Source organism: Mchenga conophoros, linkage group LG18 (assembly GCF_057382185.1).
Source record: "Mchenga conophoros isolate Kocher_MC1m ecotype Shallow Benthic linkage group LG18, M_conophoros_male_GT1.1, whole genome shotgun sequence".
In the NCBI taxonomy this organism is placed as follows: domain Eukaryota; kingdom Metazoa; phylum Chordata; class Actinopteri; order Cichliformes; family Cichlidae; genus Mchenga; species Mchenga conophoros.
In genome coordinates this window covers 20,608,589-20,624,572 of record NC_140543.1, presented here as the reverse complement: position 1 = coordinate 20,624,572, position 15,984 = coordinate 20,608,589, and the positions used below count along the sequence as shown (strand labels likewise).

At 39.4% G+C, this 15,984-nt stretch overlaps 1 protein-coding gene across 2 annotated transcripts; it reads right to left on the bottom strand.

Moving 5' to 3' along the window:
* Window positions 1–1,232: 1,232 nt before the first annotated feature.
* On the bottom strand, window positions 1,233–15,876 carry rc3h1b (ring finger and CCCH-type domains 1b). Of its 2 annotated transcripts, none has more exons than XM_085255695.1 (20): window positions 15,720–15,876; window positions 14,066–14,482; window positions 12,341–12,461; window positions 9,906–10,145; window positions 9,596–9,771; window positions 9,208–9,408; window positions 8,893–9,025; window positions 7,645–7,763; window positions 7,203–7,315; window positions 6,670–6,909; window positions 6,300–6,493; window positions 5,763–6,172; window positions 5,494–5,652; window positions 5,163–5,318; window positions 4,842–5,064; window positions 3,102–3,195; window positions 2,840–2,936; window positions 2,286–2,495; window positions 1,986–2,089; window positions 1,233–1,875 (listed from the first exon to the last, which is right to left on the bottom strand). In XM_085255695.1, exons 2-20 carry the CDS (start codon window positions 14,294–14,296, stop codon window positions 1,719–1,721), a joined length of 3,378 nt encoding a protein of 1,125 aa, XP_085111821.1. In that variant the 5' UTR covers window positions 14,297–14,482; window positions 15,720–15,876; the 3' UTR covers window positions 1,233–1,718. The 2 variants fall into 2 exon arrangements, with proteins under 2 accessions (XP_085111821.1, XP_085111822.1); XM_085255696.1 differs by having other exon boundaries at window positions 3,102–3,192.
* Window positions 15,877–15,984: the final 108 nt, after the last annotated feature.

Below are 15,984 nucleotides of genomic sequence, written 5' to 3'. Positions count from 1 at the left end.
TTAAACTAAAACAACTCGACCCACAGAGTCTCCTCCATGCTTTAACCGTTCAAGAACAAGAACTCACCCGTTGTCAGCAGAGCAGTAAAACTTTTGCCAATCATGCTAACTGTTTACAAAAAGGCAACGAGCTCTCTATTGAGCATCAGCAGTAAACAATTTATATGATGGAGAAAGAGCAATAATGGTTCTAATGATGGTGATGATGACAGCAGGTTGTGAACAAAAAAAAAAATAAATGTGACGAAGTGAGCTGTATATTGCACCAGTCAGCAAAGACACTCAAATACACTCAATGCGAGGTGAATGAATTTATTAATCTGATCGAAGCACAGCTGTTCCTGAAGGTTTCCAGCCACTCCTCAGTAAATAACACTGCTTTCTTCAGCTGTAAACATGATTTCAAATGTACTAATGCAGCCAAGAACGCTACAACAGCAACCTTTCTGGACTCACTGCCAATTATAGCCATTTCATGACGGAGAGGAGAGTGTGTCTTCAACTAAGCTGGATAAAACCTTCACAGGGTAAGCATCATCGCCCAAAATCGTAACAATGTAAAGCAAGAAAAAAGTAAGACAAATTTTAACAAAACATACACAAGGGAAGGCAACTTCATAGAAGTTAGGAGAACAAATGACAAGATATCCCAATGGGGAGGCCTTTTGTGTGGCCAGATGAGAATCTCTGAGGAGGGAAATCCCTTATTTGCCTTGATGTTTTAAGGTCAACTTCACAGTCATTCAAGTGACTCCTGATACAAAAAAGTGCACCATCTCCGTCTGGTAACCTGCATGCACAAGCTCACAACAATTTTGACTGAACTGAATGCAGCAGACAGTCAGGAGCATTGGTGAAAGGCAACCAAATCACATCAGGGTCACATAAAAAACAAAAAATAAAAATTAATCAAGAGAAGCACTTAGTAGGTTCCCTTATAGAAAACACGGAAAGCTCATTATCAAAGACTTAATGCAATCTTTAAAACAGAATGCTCCAATTAAATATATTATAAACTGCTTTCAAATATGAAACAGACACGTGTTCATAAAATGCAAAAATAAAAGTCATACTTCTCATGGCAGGTGTGGAAGTGCATGTGGTGTAACACTGCATTTTTAAAAACACCCTGCATGCCCATTTTAGCTGAATCCAGGTGGAATATTGAAGTGCTTTTCCCTTCTCAGACATCCAGATCTGGGCAACCTCTTTTTTTTGTTTTTTTCTTACGATTTTGGGGGGTGAGTACCAAGAGTGACATTTCTGCCATCGTCAATCATAAACCAGATCGTACAGAATTTATTCAGAGTGTATGCGATGTTACAAGGTGCTCCTATTTACCTAACCGTTCAACTAACCCAACATTCTTTCTTCAGGAGGATCAAATACTCTGCTATAATTTTACCGTTGAGGTTGAATATGCATATACTTTTTAAATAAAGTTGTAATGACACTGTCAACGTCACCACCATTTTCTCTTCCTGAATCTACTGTGAGCCTTGTTAATCTAAACCCAGTACAAAAAAAAAAAACAACACACACAAGAAATGTTATCATATGCCCTGGTTTCCAGGCAAGGAAAGTCATAAAAAAAAAAAAAGCTCATTCACAGAACAAAAAGAAAGAAAATTCATCACGGCAGATACTGCTCATCTTCTAAATAGAATGGGTGTATGTGTGCCTGTGCATGCTTTTGAATGTGTGTAAATGTGTACTTCCTAAGAGCAGGAATGGACAACACCATTCTTCTGCATCTCTGAACCAGTGACACCTGGATCTGAACATAAGCTCAATGCAGATGCTTTATTCGTCAGTGACAGCATGGACCCGCCCACTGCACTTTCCGGCAGACCGCTGGAGCCATTTGACACCTCACTGTATGAAGAAAAGAGAAAACAGACAAAGCAGAACAAGACATGAATGGAAATAATATAAAATATTCATATTCAGGGGGACGCAGTATATTTAAGCATGTTCATACTCACGCAAGCGCCAAGGAGATTTCTTCCAGTGGAGTCTTATGCTCTGGCTGTCCATTCTCAGCAGGTTTCATCTTGTACTGCTGAACATCATGGACCACCTGGTTTTCCTGGTTTGGAAATGGATATAACCCCCAATAAAATATTTCATCACACACAGCTCATAAAGATCTAGATGTCAATTTGCCAAAAACCCACCCATCAAGACGTTTTAACCACATCCACACTAATCCCAAATTCTCTCAAAATCCATGGTTAAACTGTTACATCCCTCGTTAGTGTTCAACAACTCGCCACCACTCCTACCATAGCCATCTCACGGGTCCTTTTGCCGATCTCTTTCTCAACCTGGTGAAGCTCCAGGCTAAGCTGTTCACTGGAGACAGCTGTTGCACTTGCTCCCCCTGATGGCCACTTGGGTTGTTGCTGTTGTGAGGCTACTGCTGCCTGGCCCTGGCCAGGGTGAGTAGCCAATGCACTGGCCTCCCTCTGCAGGAGTAAAGAATTACTGGCAGCCTGTAGCAGAAAGACAGGAAGTAAGGAGTAGGAGGGTGAATGTGCAATCTGGAAGTCTTTAGCAATAGTCAGGAAAACAATGGTTTAAAATGGGACATTCATTTTATTCATTACACATATTTCAGTGTTGAATATATGTTGATAGTAACTAGACACCAGGTAAACAGTTTGTATTTCTCGCCACATCAATTTTTAATCTAAAAAGGAGAGTCGAGCCATAAACAGGTAATCAAGAAATCAATAATATTGAGCACCTCACACCTCTTGTGGTGTAAAAATTGATCAAAACGATATGGGTCTTTCTAGACATTTATAGATACTCCTTAGTAACAGATTGTACAAACCTCCATGCTGTGCATCTGTGTCTGTTGGCTGATCTGCTGGTTCACCTGCTGTAGCTCAATCTTTAACTGCTCTCTGTCTGAGGCTGCCATGGGTAGACTACAACAGCAAAAAAATAACTGCTTCACAATCTTTAACAAAGGCATTTCTGATATTTGGCAAATACACAATTCACATGATGATCTACTGACTATATATAAAAAAACAAAAAAACAAAAGACAACCACAAGAATAACAAACAGATTAAACAAATATAGGACTTACCGCTCACTAAAATGTCCCTGAGAGGAGGAGGCATTCTGGTGGGTGGGGTATGAAGTTCCACCCCATCCTCCATGGCTTCCATATGTGTATTCTGCTGAAGGGAAAATGGTAAATTGTATAACAGAACTATGTTCTTAACAATTGCAATTATGAAACACTACAATTATGTGAAATGACTATGCTCTGAGTATTCCCGTGTGTTGAATACTACACTTGTTTGCAGCTCCAACAATGTGAATTTCCCATCTCTGGGACTAATAAAAGTTGTCTTATCTTATAATCCTGTGTGTGGGGGGACAAAAATAAATGAATAAACCTTCTTCAAAAACTACTTTGTGTATCACAATTGACAAAATCAGATTAGAAGTATGCTTGTACAGGTGATGCTTCCTATAAATATAGCCGGAGCTGATCTGACAAGGCCGCTCTTCTTAAAAACAATTGCTTGATGTGCATTGTGACGTGAGCATGACAGCTTTCAAAGCACTTTATAAGAATTACTACAGAAGGGCTACAGAAGTGTTTCTAAATAAAATGCTGTTCAGTTTGCAACAGGCATGTTTTCTACAAACGGAAGAAGAATTCAGGACTGTTTCTACTCTTCATATGAGTGGGTGTCCTGCAAAAAAAACACACAAAAAAACCTCACACCAAGAGCACAATGAGCAATCTTGAAAGTAGTGAAAAAGTACCCAAAATGCAGCAAAATGACTTGCAGAAATATCTAGAACTTGATTTAAAAAAAGAAAAGAAAAAAGAAAAAAGAAAAGAAAAAAGTGATTAAATGTAGAAATGGAAAGATCCTACTGCCTTAAAAAAAGCAAAAAAACCAAAAAACAGGATGTGCCACTTCTGATAAAACGTTCTACGAATAGATACTAAGCTACACCACCCTCGAAAATTAGTGTATTTCCATATGATGCATGGTGGAGGGAGTAGGGCTGGGCTATATCATACCGTTCATGGTAATACCGGTGTAATGTTGGGCAACGATAGGAAAATGAAATATCGCAATAGAATATGGGTAAAACGCGCATGCGCAGTGCCTTTGTTTACATACGGACATGGCAGCGAAACGATTTTATGTGGTACACAGCGCTCAAAAATCTGTCAAATGTTTCAGTACGACTTTGCTAAGCTACGAAGCCGCACCGCTTGATGGATTGTCGGAGCATTACGGCTACCGTAGGCTGGAGCCTCGCCGAGTGATATGTACGGTGCTTCAACATAATATGGTATTGTGTGTGTATAACCTCTTTTTAAGTTTTGTGGATATTATACATGGTTATGCTGAGGATTTGTCAGCCAATTTCCACTGGAAATGCACTAATAAATTTGAAGAGTTGTAAAGTATTTTGTCTAGTGTCAATTATATCGTCAGTTATATCGTTATCGCAAATTTTCAAATGTATATCATGATAAATATTTTTAGTCAAATCGCCCTGCTCTAGGAGGAGTATTGATAGTTTGGCGTTTCTTTGCTGTCTAAGCGCCTGGTGACCAAAAGCACACAAGTAATTCAACAAAGATAATTTGCGCTATGGAATGGCCTACAGGAAATGCTGTAGCTGCTAAAAGCTGTTGCACAAGGAGGTTCAATGAGTCACTGAATTAAAGAGCTAAGTTCTTTTTCTTCTTCTTGTGTGTGTATTGCTCTAGACAAAGCAATAGAAACAATATGCTGCATTTAATTACCAGTGTCAGTAAAGCAATAAGACTGCGGTCCATGTGGGCTCTTACCTGGCATGGCCATGTGTTTAGAATTTGGGTTCTGGGGAGTGGAGGCCATGGCCTGTACAGGTCCAGTGGTCTGATAGCCTGTCTTTGAGGTGCGAGAGATGGCCCCAAAGCGCGACACAGTGGGCAGGGTACCAAATGGAATAATGGGGTCATCATCCTTTACTTCTGTGCCCTTCCGAGGGGCCTCCAACGACGGTTCTCTCAGGCCTTTAGCATCCACATTCTGATAAAAGGAGAGAAAAGGATAAAGAGAGGAAAGGTTATTATTATATGAAAAACCCAAGAAATCAGCACAAAGTTCGTTTGTCACTTGAGGCTTACCATCATCTCCACAGGAGGAGGAACCATAACATCTTTGGGTTTGGGATCTTTTGTGCCAATGTATGAGCCAATAGTTTCACAAGACCAGGGAGAGTATTGCCCCGTATAGTTGGCTAGTCTGCATTTTGGAATTGCTTTGGAGTTATCCTCGTCATACTGCAGACACAACACATGCAGTTATTAAAACTTACCCATATTCACAGTTAACTCAAGCTTTACTTCACCAACTACATTCAGGATTATTTTAGGCTTTTAAGCCTGAAATAAGAGGCTAAATATTACAATGGCTGACATAAACAGCAGATGTATATTAAATCTCCTGGGTACTAACATCAGGAGGGTAGTCGTTGGGGAAGGGATGTGTAAGAGTGGGTGAAGCAGCAAAAGGTGGAGGCGAAATGACCTTCCTTTCCTCCAGCTGGGATAACAGCTCCTGCCGGCGTCGATGCAGATAGTCCAGGCTGGCTTGAGGACCACCACATGATGGCCCCTATGAGATGCACACACAAATAATGACTGCTGAACTGCTGACAGTTTTCTCTCCCCCCCATATCCACACCAAGAGAAATGAGCACAAAGCATATCTAAAAACATACTCACCCTCACATAGGTCCTCATATTCATAGGTTGAGCACCTGGTGGATAGTAGCCATCTGCTGCATATCTATCCCGGCTACTGGGCTCTGGGTGGTAAACAGAGTTGGAATGCCCTGTTGATGGTGGGGGCACATCTAGAGGTGCTGGACTCATTCTGACCAAGCCTTCCCTTTGAGATGGGTAAGGCTGAGGGGGAGGTGGCGGACCACTGTAGGACATATGGCGACCTCTGTCATAGTGTGAAGGATGAGGGTAGGAGAATTGTTGACCAGAGTGAGGGGCCGGGTAGGTTCGTTCTGGAGGGCCATAACCAGGGTAAGGATCCGGGTAAGGGGGTCCTGACTCACTATGCGGAGGAGGGTTACGGATGTAATCTCTTGGAACATACTGTGGTGGCTGCTGGTAGGGGTAACCTGGAAAACAAAATGTCACAGTATTTAAAAAAAAAAAAAATCTTCCAATTTACTTCTAAGTATAAATTAAAATAATAATAATAAAAATAATGCTACAATTTCAGTCATACGCATACATTATGCCTACCTGCAGAATATGGTTGGGGCTCATACTGAGAGGCAGAAGGTGGTGGACGAGTGTCACCGTACATCTCAGCGAGCTGTTGCTGGGGGTACACTGGTGATCCTCTGGGAACCACTGACAGGTTATCTGCTGAAATCCTGGGGTGGGCTAGGGCATGAGGTGGCAGAGTCATGCCATGTTTGGGCACAGTGTCCAGGCTACAAGAATAAACCCACATTGTTAAATATTTTTCCAACATCTGATGTATCTTGTGTTGTTCTGTTTAACAGAGCAAATAATTTCACTGAATAACCTCATTCTGTGACCTAGGGATAAGAAAACCCGTGGCTTTGATGAAGATGCTAACTCTCTGGCTTCTGCATACTATACTCACACATCAGGAGGTGATCCTGGGGCACTGGGACTCCCTCCGTCCATCTTAACAGATTTACGCGGCAGTTCATATGAGACTGGGTCGGTGCCACGAGCAATAAGCGTGGGCAAAGAGGGTCCACCAGTCCCATTGGCCAAGGGTGAAGGCTTTCGGGTCACTGCTACATCGAGAGGATCATCTGACAAGAGTCCTCCTGAGCCAGGGAGGCGAGCTGCCAGACGCTTGTTCATCTTACGATACCTTAAAATAGGTAAATAAATAAGTAAATAGGTAGGTATTATAAAATATAATAAAAATTATGATATCATATTCTTTTTAGATATTAAAAAAAACAACAACATACACATATATTTCTGAAAAATTGAGAGTGTATAAAAACCACTGTGGTAATAGTGACTGAATTGAGGAACAGAAACTAGCTTCCCCCCCCCCACACACACACACAAAAAAAAAAAAAAACCCTCTCTCTCTCGCACTCTCACACACACACACACACACACACACTACGTTGACAAGTTGTTGTTAAGACTCACTTCTCTAGTTCTTCCTGAGAGTGTGCAAAGGTGCAGCTGGCTCCACGAGGACAGCCTCCCTTCTGCTTCATGTCACGGCACATGTAAGTCTTGTATTTGCTGTGCTGAGGAGGCTTAAAAAAAGATTTTTTTGCATATGATCAAAAAGTAAAAACTCCATTTACGAAAATTGCATCGAATAACAGATGCAAACAAATGTTATATCCAACAAGATGAAACGTTACAAAAATCATTTTTATTTATTCATATAGTTATTTATTAAAAAAAATCTGTATTTACAATCCTGAAAAATTTGGGTTTGCTACAAATTACGGAAAATTCAAAAATCAAGTGTCATAACCATGACTAAATCTCCTACAAGCCTTTGAAACATTATTAGACCGTTTAAAAGCCTGGCTTTGTTTTTTCCAAGCATTATTTGCAGTTTAATAGAAACACTAACCTGTTGAGGATCGGCTCCTTTCTTGCTGTGGTTCTGGATAAAGTCCACCAGGCCATGTACCACTGTTTTCACTGCTACCAACCCCTTCTCAAGTTGCTCCCATGTAGGAGGAGGAGCATCTAGACAAACAATAAATAATACAGGAAAAAAGGATTAATACATTTTAAATTGGCTGTTCTCTATCAGCTGAGACAGATGTGTGCTTTGAGCCACATAGTAGAAGTCACACTACACAGGACAAATCCAACATACTGATGGGAGTATTTGGTCGTTAGCATAGTTTTAGGAATTTGGTTACTGAGGTGTAGACTTTCAGCTTGAATTCAAGGTCAATTCAGGACAATTTATTACAACATTTGATTTTTTTTTTAACAGGGTTGCTCCGTTTTTACAGGCTCAACAGTAACTGGACAATTGCTTAATAACCAGCTTTATGACCAAGCTTTGCGATAGCCTGCAGTAGCTGATTCCAAGGGCTGAATATGCATTTGGTAACTGTTCAGTGGAGCTTTCCACAATAGAATAAAGTCTTATTATATACAAAAAGAGGCAACTTTCTGGCCGAATAGATAATACAGACCTATGAGAAAGACATAACCAGTGACAAACTTTACTATTGTGTTATTTGCTTCAAAAAAAGGAATGCATGGTGACCTCAGCGATACCAAAAGCCAAGTAGTTCAAAAAGGAATAAAATATACAATTGACTTCTTGGTGCAGAAAGCACATTCTCAATATAAAAGGAGGTATATCACTGTCAAAGTTTACTGTCAGGTTTTACCTAAATATGCAAAGAATTAATGACATTCAAGAAATGACAGAACAGTTCAGTGGCAAGATTCCCAGACATGAATGATGAAATCAATTCTACTAGAATTATGGGAAGAAAAAAATATGGATAAGTAAAGGGAAGGGCAAATAACTTTGATCCATGTAGAAACATATCAGCCAAGACACACTGTGGCATGTTTTCAGTATTTTGCACTATGCTTATTTGTTGTCTGTTGAGAGTGTGCATGTGAGGATGGGTGACTTATGACTCCAGAATTAAGCTACTTATGTGTAATAAATAAATAAATAAATCACTCAAGTAACCCGAACTTTAACTTGATTCCTGAAAAAAACAAAACTTGGCCAATAACAAAGATTTCTGAGAGAGGGTTGGGAAAACACAAGAGCCATAGTTTGGATTTGCATCTGACACTGCATGTACCAACTTGTCCTCGCAATAGCGGGTGTGTTTCTCACCAGGACTGGGATCAATGTTGGCCAAAAGTTCCAGATGGGGCCGCAGCCTGTTGAGGTTGGCTGGGTCTCCAGTCCTTTGCAGCGCAATTGTCAGCTCCTGGACACTCTGAGCAAAAGATGCTGGGGTCTGCAGCTATACACATAACAAAAAAATAAATAAAAATAAATAGTTAATGCTTTGGTACTTCAGCTTTCATATGTAAGAACATGTTATGACCAACAGAGCTAATACTTTTTTTTTTTTTAAATGATTCTTTGAAATGTGTACAGTATGTGAAAACGACAAACTGAAATAGATTTACTTCCAGTACACACCTTATCTATAATAGACTGCATGTGTGACTTGTGAGACTGATCCCCATACAAAAGAGAAGACCACTGGTCAGGAGCAATCCGCAATCCACCCTCCATAGCAATCTGAACAATTTGAGAGTCGTGCTCCCGTCGCAGAGCCTCGTAAGTACGAAACTCCTCTTTCAGCTGCATTAGGGATGAATCTTCATCACGTTTGGTAACCTAGTAGAAAGCCACAAAATGAGCTAGTTACCTTTATTTTCTGAAAGAAATTCTTACATACATACAACAGAAAATTCTGCACAGAAAGGGTTGCACCTGTATTTAGCAAAACAAATATTAAATAACATTTATAAAAAATATCAAAATAATAAAATAAATTTCTTCTGGTTTTCAGCCAGATTAATACCTTGAAACAGGAGGCCCTGTAGAGAAGCTGCACAACGTGGCCTATGCTAGTTTTGGAAGCCTGAGGGAACCGTGGCTCAAGCCTCTGGACTACAAATAGAACCAGCACCTTTCTTGACAAAGCAGAGCCATCCTCAAGAGCAAGGAGGACCAACTTTAGGGCTTCTTCCTGCATGGCTGAGAAAGGAAAAACAAACACAGAATCGATGAGTAACACTCAGTAGTCATCACATTCCAAATTAGTCTTTACTGAGAATAAATTGACTGTTTTCAGGGAAATTTCACTTTGTGGGTAAAGAAAAACTATCTACCTGGGCCGAGAAACTGGCATCCTCGTGCACGGACAGCAGCCCACAAGTTGGACGAGAGCTGCTGTGGATTCTGGTGCTGCAAGATGAGCTCAGTGACAGTTCGCTCGCCCAGAGAGCGAGCCGCTCTCATGGCTCTAACACGGCCTTCTTCTTCCACCAGCTGGCAGTGGACCAGAGTAACCAGTTTCCTCTGCATGGGTCGACTCAGCATGCTCTGAGCGGTGCTGCTCAGCCCTACACCTGGCAAGGAGAGGAAAAAAAGAATGCAATAAAAGATGTACTGCTAAGATACTTTAGTTCAGTACCAGTATCAATGTTTAAATTATCAGACGCCAGCAGCCATTGTTGAAAAGGCAATGCTCTTTGATGTCACCAGAAAACAAGGTTTGGCTATCCTAACAGTCTGGACAAAGTATATTAATGTAACTATAAAGAAAAACTACATTAAAAACTCAGAAATTAGTTCATTCTTGTTTCATCCATCAAACATGCACCACTCTGCAGCAAAGATCAGAGTGACACACATTGACAAACTGGATGCATTTACATGCAACTTAAGTCAAATACTGTTAGTGGGAATGAAGAAATTTTTTTTCTTCCTTTTTTCAAGAATTTTGATCAAATGTACATCCAAACAAGACGCTAAATGAACATTTCTGCTCCATCCCAAGAAATCAGGATGTCCCATCTGTTACCGTTGCACTGAGGCTCCTTAAATACATTTATGACTCAACAATCTTGAGGGCAGCATCATGCACAATATTCTGCACTGAAACAACTTGCAGATACAACTCATTATATTGATATTGAATATTTCAATAAGCAGTGCAAATACTGTAATTTGTTTTCAGACTTAATAGCTTATAATCTGTTTTGCTACTTAAACCTTGCACCTTAAATGCAATTCAGATATTTCCATATACATATATATTAAAAAAAATAGTGATCTAGTATAGTAATATCGTACTCAAGAAACTACAGTAATACAACCATTACTAAATACATGTACAGAAATGTTGCTTGATTATTGCTTTTGTTTATCAAGCATAAAACTTGATAACACTTATTGTCCAAAGTGTTAACAAACCTCAATGCAATATGTTAACAGAACTAGAATTACTGCCGTAAAAGACAGGTAAGGTTTTGAAGGCATTTCAAAAGTAGGGACAAAACATTAGTATAGGTAATCTTGGTCCTGAGGTAATACTGTCTGCTCGTTCTTGGCATTGTGACTTTACAATTGCAATGTATTGCATTACATATAAATACAGAATACTAGGGGTGGGGGGAAAAATCGATACTGTGTAGTATCGTGATATTTTGTTTGCTAATAATGTATCGATACAGGGACAGCAGAAATCGATATTTTGTTACAAAAAAAGTTTTTGTGGACTGGAACATGCCCTGACTTCAGAGCATGTTGATCAGCTCCTTTTTCTGAGCAAGAATCCTGACATTCCTTCACTGTCCAAATGTGTTTAACCTTTTTTGGCAGCAATAAACATGTCAGTTTACTTATTTTAATTTAAGACATGTTTTATTTTAATTAAGTTTAAAACTTTTTTATTTAATGTAAAATTATATTTTGTTTTAATTTACTTTCAAATTCTTCAGTTGCTGAATGGGCTGCATAGTTTTCATAAATTGCATAGTTCAGAATAGCTATAATTGTACCAGATGGTTGCATTCAGTTAAGTTGGACTAGACTGTAATACAAACCGTTCACTTTGTCAACAATAAAACTGACTGAAATGAGAGAAAGACTGAGTGCGAGACTTTGATATTAGATAAAATGAATATTGATAAAGTTAACCTTTATGTACAGAATCTGAATATCGCAAAATATTTTAAAAAATTGCAATAATATTGTATCGTGAGTTAAGTATTGTGATAATATCGTATCGTGGGATGTATGGTGATTCCCACCTCTACAGAATACTATACAATATTAAAATGTATTACACTTTTGAATGAAAAATCAAGAGGTATACAAATGACACTTGCACTAAATCAGTTATGATACACGGTAGGACTGTATTTAGCTGTTTTTATATATAGGGTGACTTCGACAATCTAGTTATGTCTTATTAAGAGCATTCTCACTCAAAGACACCTCCAGCTTCATGAGCTATGATATATGCTGGTGCTGTTCAAACTGTCAGTGCCTATATAGTTTTTGTTTGCCAGACAGTTTTTGGTATCCAGCATGAGATTAACACAAAGAAAGCAAACACTCTTATGCTATTTTTTGAAAGGGAAGTCTACACCCATTAACAGTTACCTCCCAATCTATCCACCCTCTGAGAACAAGAAAATTGTTAAGTGGTCTTTCATACCGAAAATCAACCTCCATATTTGAAAGGTCCCAGGTCTGTTCACTTAAACAAAAGAAAGAGCAAACCACAGAGCTAAATAGTTCCAGCAAGGTCCAGTACCTCGGGTGTTGCTGAGGGGTTTAAGGTAGAGGGCCAGCTCCTCCACACACTGCCTGGCCTCCTCATAATGTTGTGAGTCCTCTGGACTTGTTATCAAAGCAACTGGCTGAGCCTTGGGAACCTGAAGCAGAATGCAAGGGAGGAATTTAGAAAATCAGTAGCAACAGATGAATAGGTTTCAGTACAATTTTGTCCCAACAAAGCTGTAGCAGAGTTAGTGGAACCGCCATCACCATCACTTTCATTTCACTGTGTAATGTAGCAGCTAAAAAGCTCAACAAAGCTGAATGCACAAATTAATTGTAAATGCCTCTTTATGTGTATTGGAAGACAAAGTGAACTATGTATTCTTACTGATAATGTGAAGTTGCATAATGAAATACATTAAACTAGCCTGAATTTCCAACATCTAATAAGTATCAAAAGCAAACATTACTTACTGAAACAAATCATAACTTTGGAAAAATAAATGACAGTGAGCTGTCAAGCATATTTAAAAAATTAATTAATTAATTAAAAAAATTGATGTGTATGTTGGTGGCTTAAGTACCGGTAGTCATTTTTTGCAACATTTTTGTGTATGGTTATTCTTACGGTAAGAAACAATTTGGACTGAGGGCCAATTTAACGCGTTACAACTCATTTTGTACAACAATTAAAATAATCCCTACTTAAAATATATTACATTTAATTTCAAATTATGTGGATTCTCACTAATCACTGGTATTAGAATGTTTAAGTAATCAGCTGAAGATTGTCAAAGACCCCCAGACCAGGCATTTTCATTTGTCCACAGAGTTTCACTTAACTATATACTAACAGCATGTATTGAAATATTAATATGCTGAGATGCTCTCGTTAATGTTAGCAAAATCTGTTGCTGCAATCTTCCACAAGCAAAGCTCACAAAGGCTAACGTCAGCACATTAAGGCCAATTCTGAGAAAGGTCATAACAAAGCTGAGTGCTACTTAATAATGTCTGCCACCATTATTATCACTCAGTCTGCCCAAATACATGTGTGTGGCACACCACGTGTGGTAGGGTTAGTTATATTTTTCCACCAAGCAAATTTTACATTACATATACACACACACACACACATAATATAAATATATATATATATATATATATAGGGAACGTTTAAGGAAGCCCTACCTATTGGCACAAATGTGCAATACAACCAAGATGTGTTTAAGGGACACGCTATACCAGTCATGATGACTAGAGAAGACACATCTCAGCATTACAAGTGATGCAGTGACGTTATCCATTATTGCAGTCTTAACTTAGAAACCTGGCCAACAAAGCCAGACACCATTAGCTGTGCCTCACCCTGTTGGTATAACACTCCCTCTGAGAAATACGGCTTTAGTGAATGCGCTAGCACTCAGTAAAGCAGCATAATTCAAGTCATTGCTCAATGACTGCAGGGTGACTCAGAAAGAAATCCCAAAAGTATGTACACCATGTAGTAACCCATGTGTGACACGAATACAATCCAAAGTAATTACAGAAAACGTCATCCTTTAAAACCAGGATTGGTGTCTAAAAATGTTTCACTACTGAAAAAACAAACAAACAAAAAAAACAAAAACATACCCATGAGCTAGTATTCTTAACCACAAGATAGCGTCAACAAAATCTCAGCACAGACGGTATAAAGTCAGATCTCTGTATATTTGTTTAGCAATTTATGACAAACACGCAAAAACAAACTTCTTACCTGGCCTCCCACCAGCTGCAACAAAGCTGTGTTGACAGGTAACTGCTCGATGTCTGTGCTGATGGCTGTCTGGTCAAAGGGACAGGCCTTTCGGTGCAACTTGTTCAGGCACATCTTGCAGACTGTATGTCCACAGCCTAAGCTGATGGGCCTGCGAACAGTTTCCTCAAATGTCTGTGTGCAGATCGGGCACAGCAGGAACTCTGTCCATTGTGGTGCTTGCACTGGCATGGTTATATGTTGATGGGATGGGTGTGTATAAATGTATGTGAGCTTAAACACAGCGGAAAATATATAATAATTTTATATATATATAATGAAAGATTCCACTGGAATCAATTTTTTTTTCTTCCGAACTCAATCGTTCTTAAATGTCCTCACACATTGTGGATTGTGGATCACATCTCGTGATGAATACTGTAAAGCAGAAAGAGAAACGGAATTATAGTTGTTCCCGCATTCATAAACTCTCGTTGTTGTTGTTTTTTTTTATAAAACGTGTCATAATGTTATTAGTTTTTCATCAAAACATTGTAGAAGTACACTATAAAACATGGCTACACTGTGCATGAGTGCATTTGCAGCTGAGAAATGCATTCTAGGCAGTGTGGTTATAAAGCAGGTTTCCCGTGGAACAACTAACCGCACTGAAAATATGCCTCTTCCTGTCAATTACGTTGTTCAAGCCCAACAAAACAATGTAACGGCAAATCAGAGGTGACACAACACATATTTGTAAAGTCCGAATGAAACAAATGGTTGAGATGGACCAAAACAACTGCGGCGTGGCCTAGTTAAAAAAAAAAAAAAAAAAAAAAAAAAAGAGCTGGTTATCGCTATGACTATGGACAAAGGGTATAGGATAGGCTAACCACACAAGTCCCTCTAACTTGATATAAAGCTAGAGTCTGGGGATAGCGCTCGATAATATTGTACCAACAATTGCGCTGTTGCCCAGTTTGTTATCCTTGCTGTGACCATCTCGATGTTTCGTTATGCACCCACTAATCTTACGAGTGATACGAGACGCTTTTATAGCTAGCTAACTCTAGGTAACGTTAGCTTAGTTTTAGCATCGGAAGCTATGGGTGGCTAGTTTCCTAGCTTAGCTATGGGTAAACGTCGTTTGATCAGCAAACAGTTACTTAACGACCTGAAACCTATCGCTAACCGACTGTCACACAGTTATTGCTCTGAATATAGTCACTGTTGTTCATACGTTACAGTTTTAATGATATTAATTATCCTTCGAGGAGGCGCTGTTCAAGGAAACGAGATCTAAGAGACAACAAGTCAGATTATGTAACGCTAGCGCCCATAACTTCAAAGCAACAAAACTGTCCCAAAATGTCTTTATATTCACCAGACACAGTGACAACAACTCAATACCATAAAGTTCTTAAGAACTGACCAGGTTTGTGCTTTACTCTTGTTTTGAGGGGCACATAACTCAACGGCTCTTGTCGTCGGAATGAGCACAGAGGGCTAACATGCTAATGAACAAATGTTACTCTCTCCACTCTCTTAGCGCTTAGCTCCTTAGCTAGCTCGCTAACAATCTCTATGCGTCACTAATGTGCCTAAAACTAAACATGCAACTACTACTTTGGGTTTTTCACCGAGCAGATAAATTGTTATTGTCGATGCTACTCACTTATTCCAAAAGACTTGGAAGTTTTTCATCTTTTTTAAGGAAATTGCTGCGATATTTTCTTGCCATGTCGACTGTGCAGCTTAACTGCTGCCAAGGTAAGGGAGAGGGTGTCAACTCGACAACAGACTGGCTAGCCGGTTACAGCTAGCTGGAAAAGATGTGTGCGTGCACGCGCGTTTTTTTTTCTTTTTTGCGTGTGCGCGTTTGGATTGTGGGCAAATGGCGCCCTCTGTTGAAATTGAGCCGCACACACAAAATACCAAAA

Excerpts from the sequence above, each read along its gene's own strand:
- rc3h1b (XM_085255695.1), bottom strand. The coding sequence starts at position 14,296 with ATGCCAGTGCAAGCACCACAATGGACAGAGTTCCTGCTGTGCCCGATC. Across the intron at positions 9,409-9,595 it reads ACAGGGCCTCCTGTTTCAAG|GTTACCAAACGTGATGAAGA; the intron begins GTATTAATCTGG and ends GCTTTCTACTAG. Across the intron at positions 1,876-1,985 it reads GAAATCTCCTTGGCGCTTGC|TGAGGTGTCAAATGGCTCCA; the intron begins GTGAGTATGAAC and ends TTCTTCATACAG.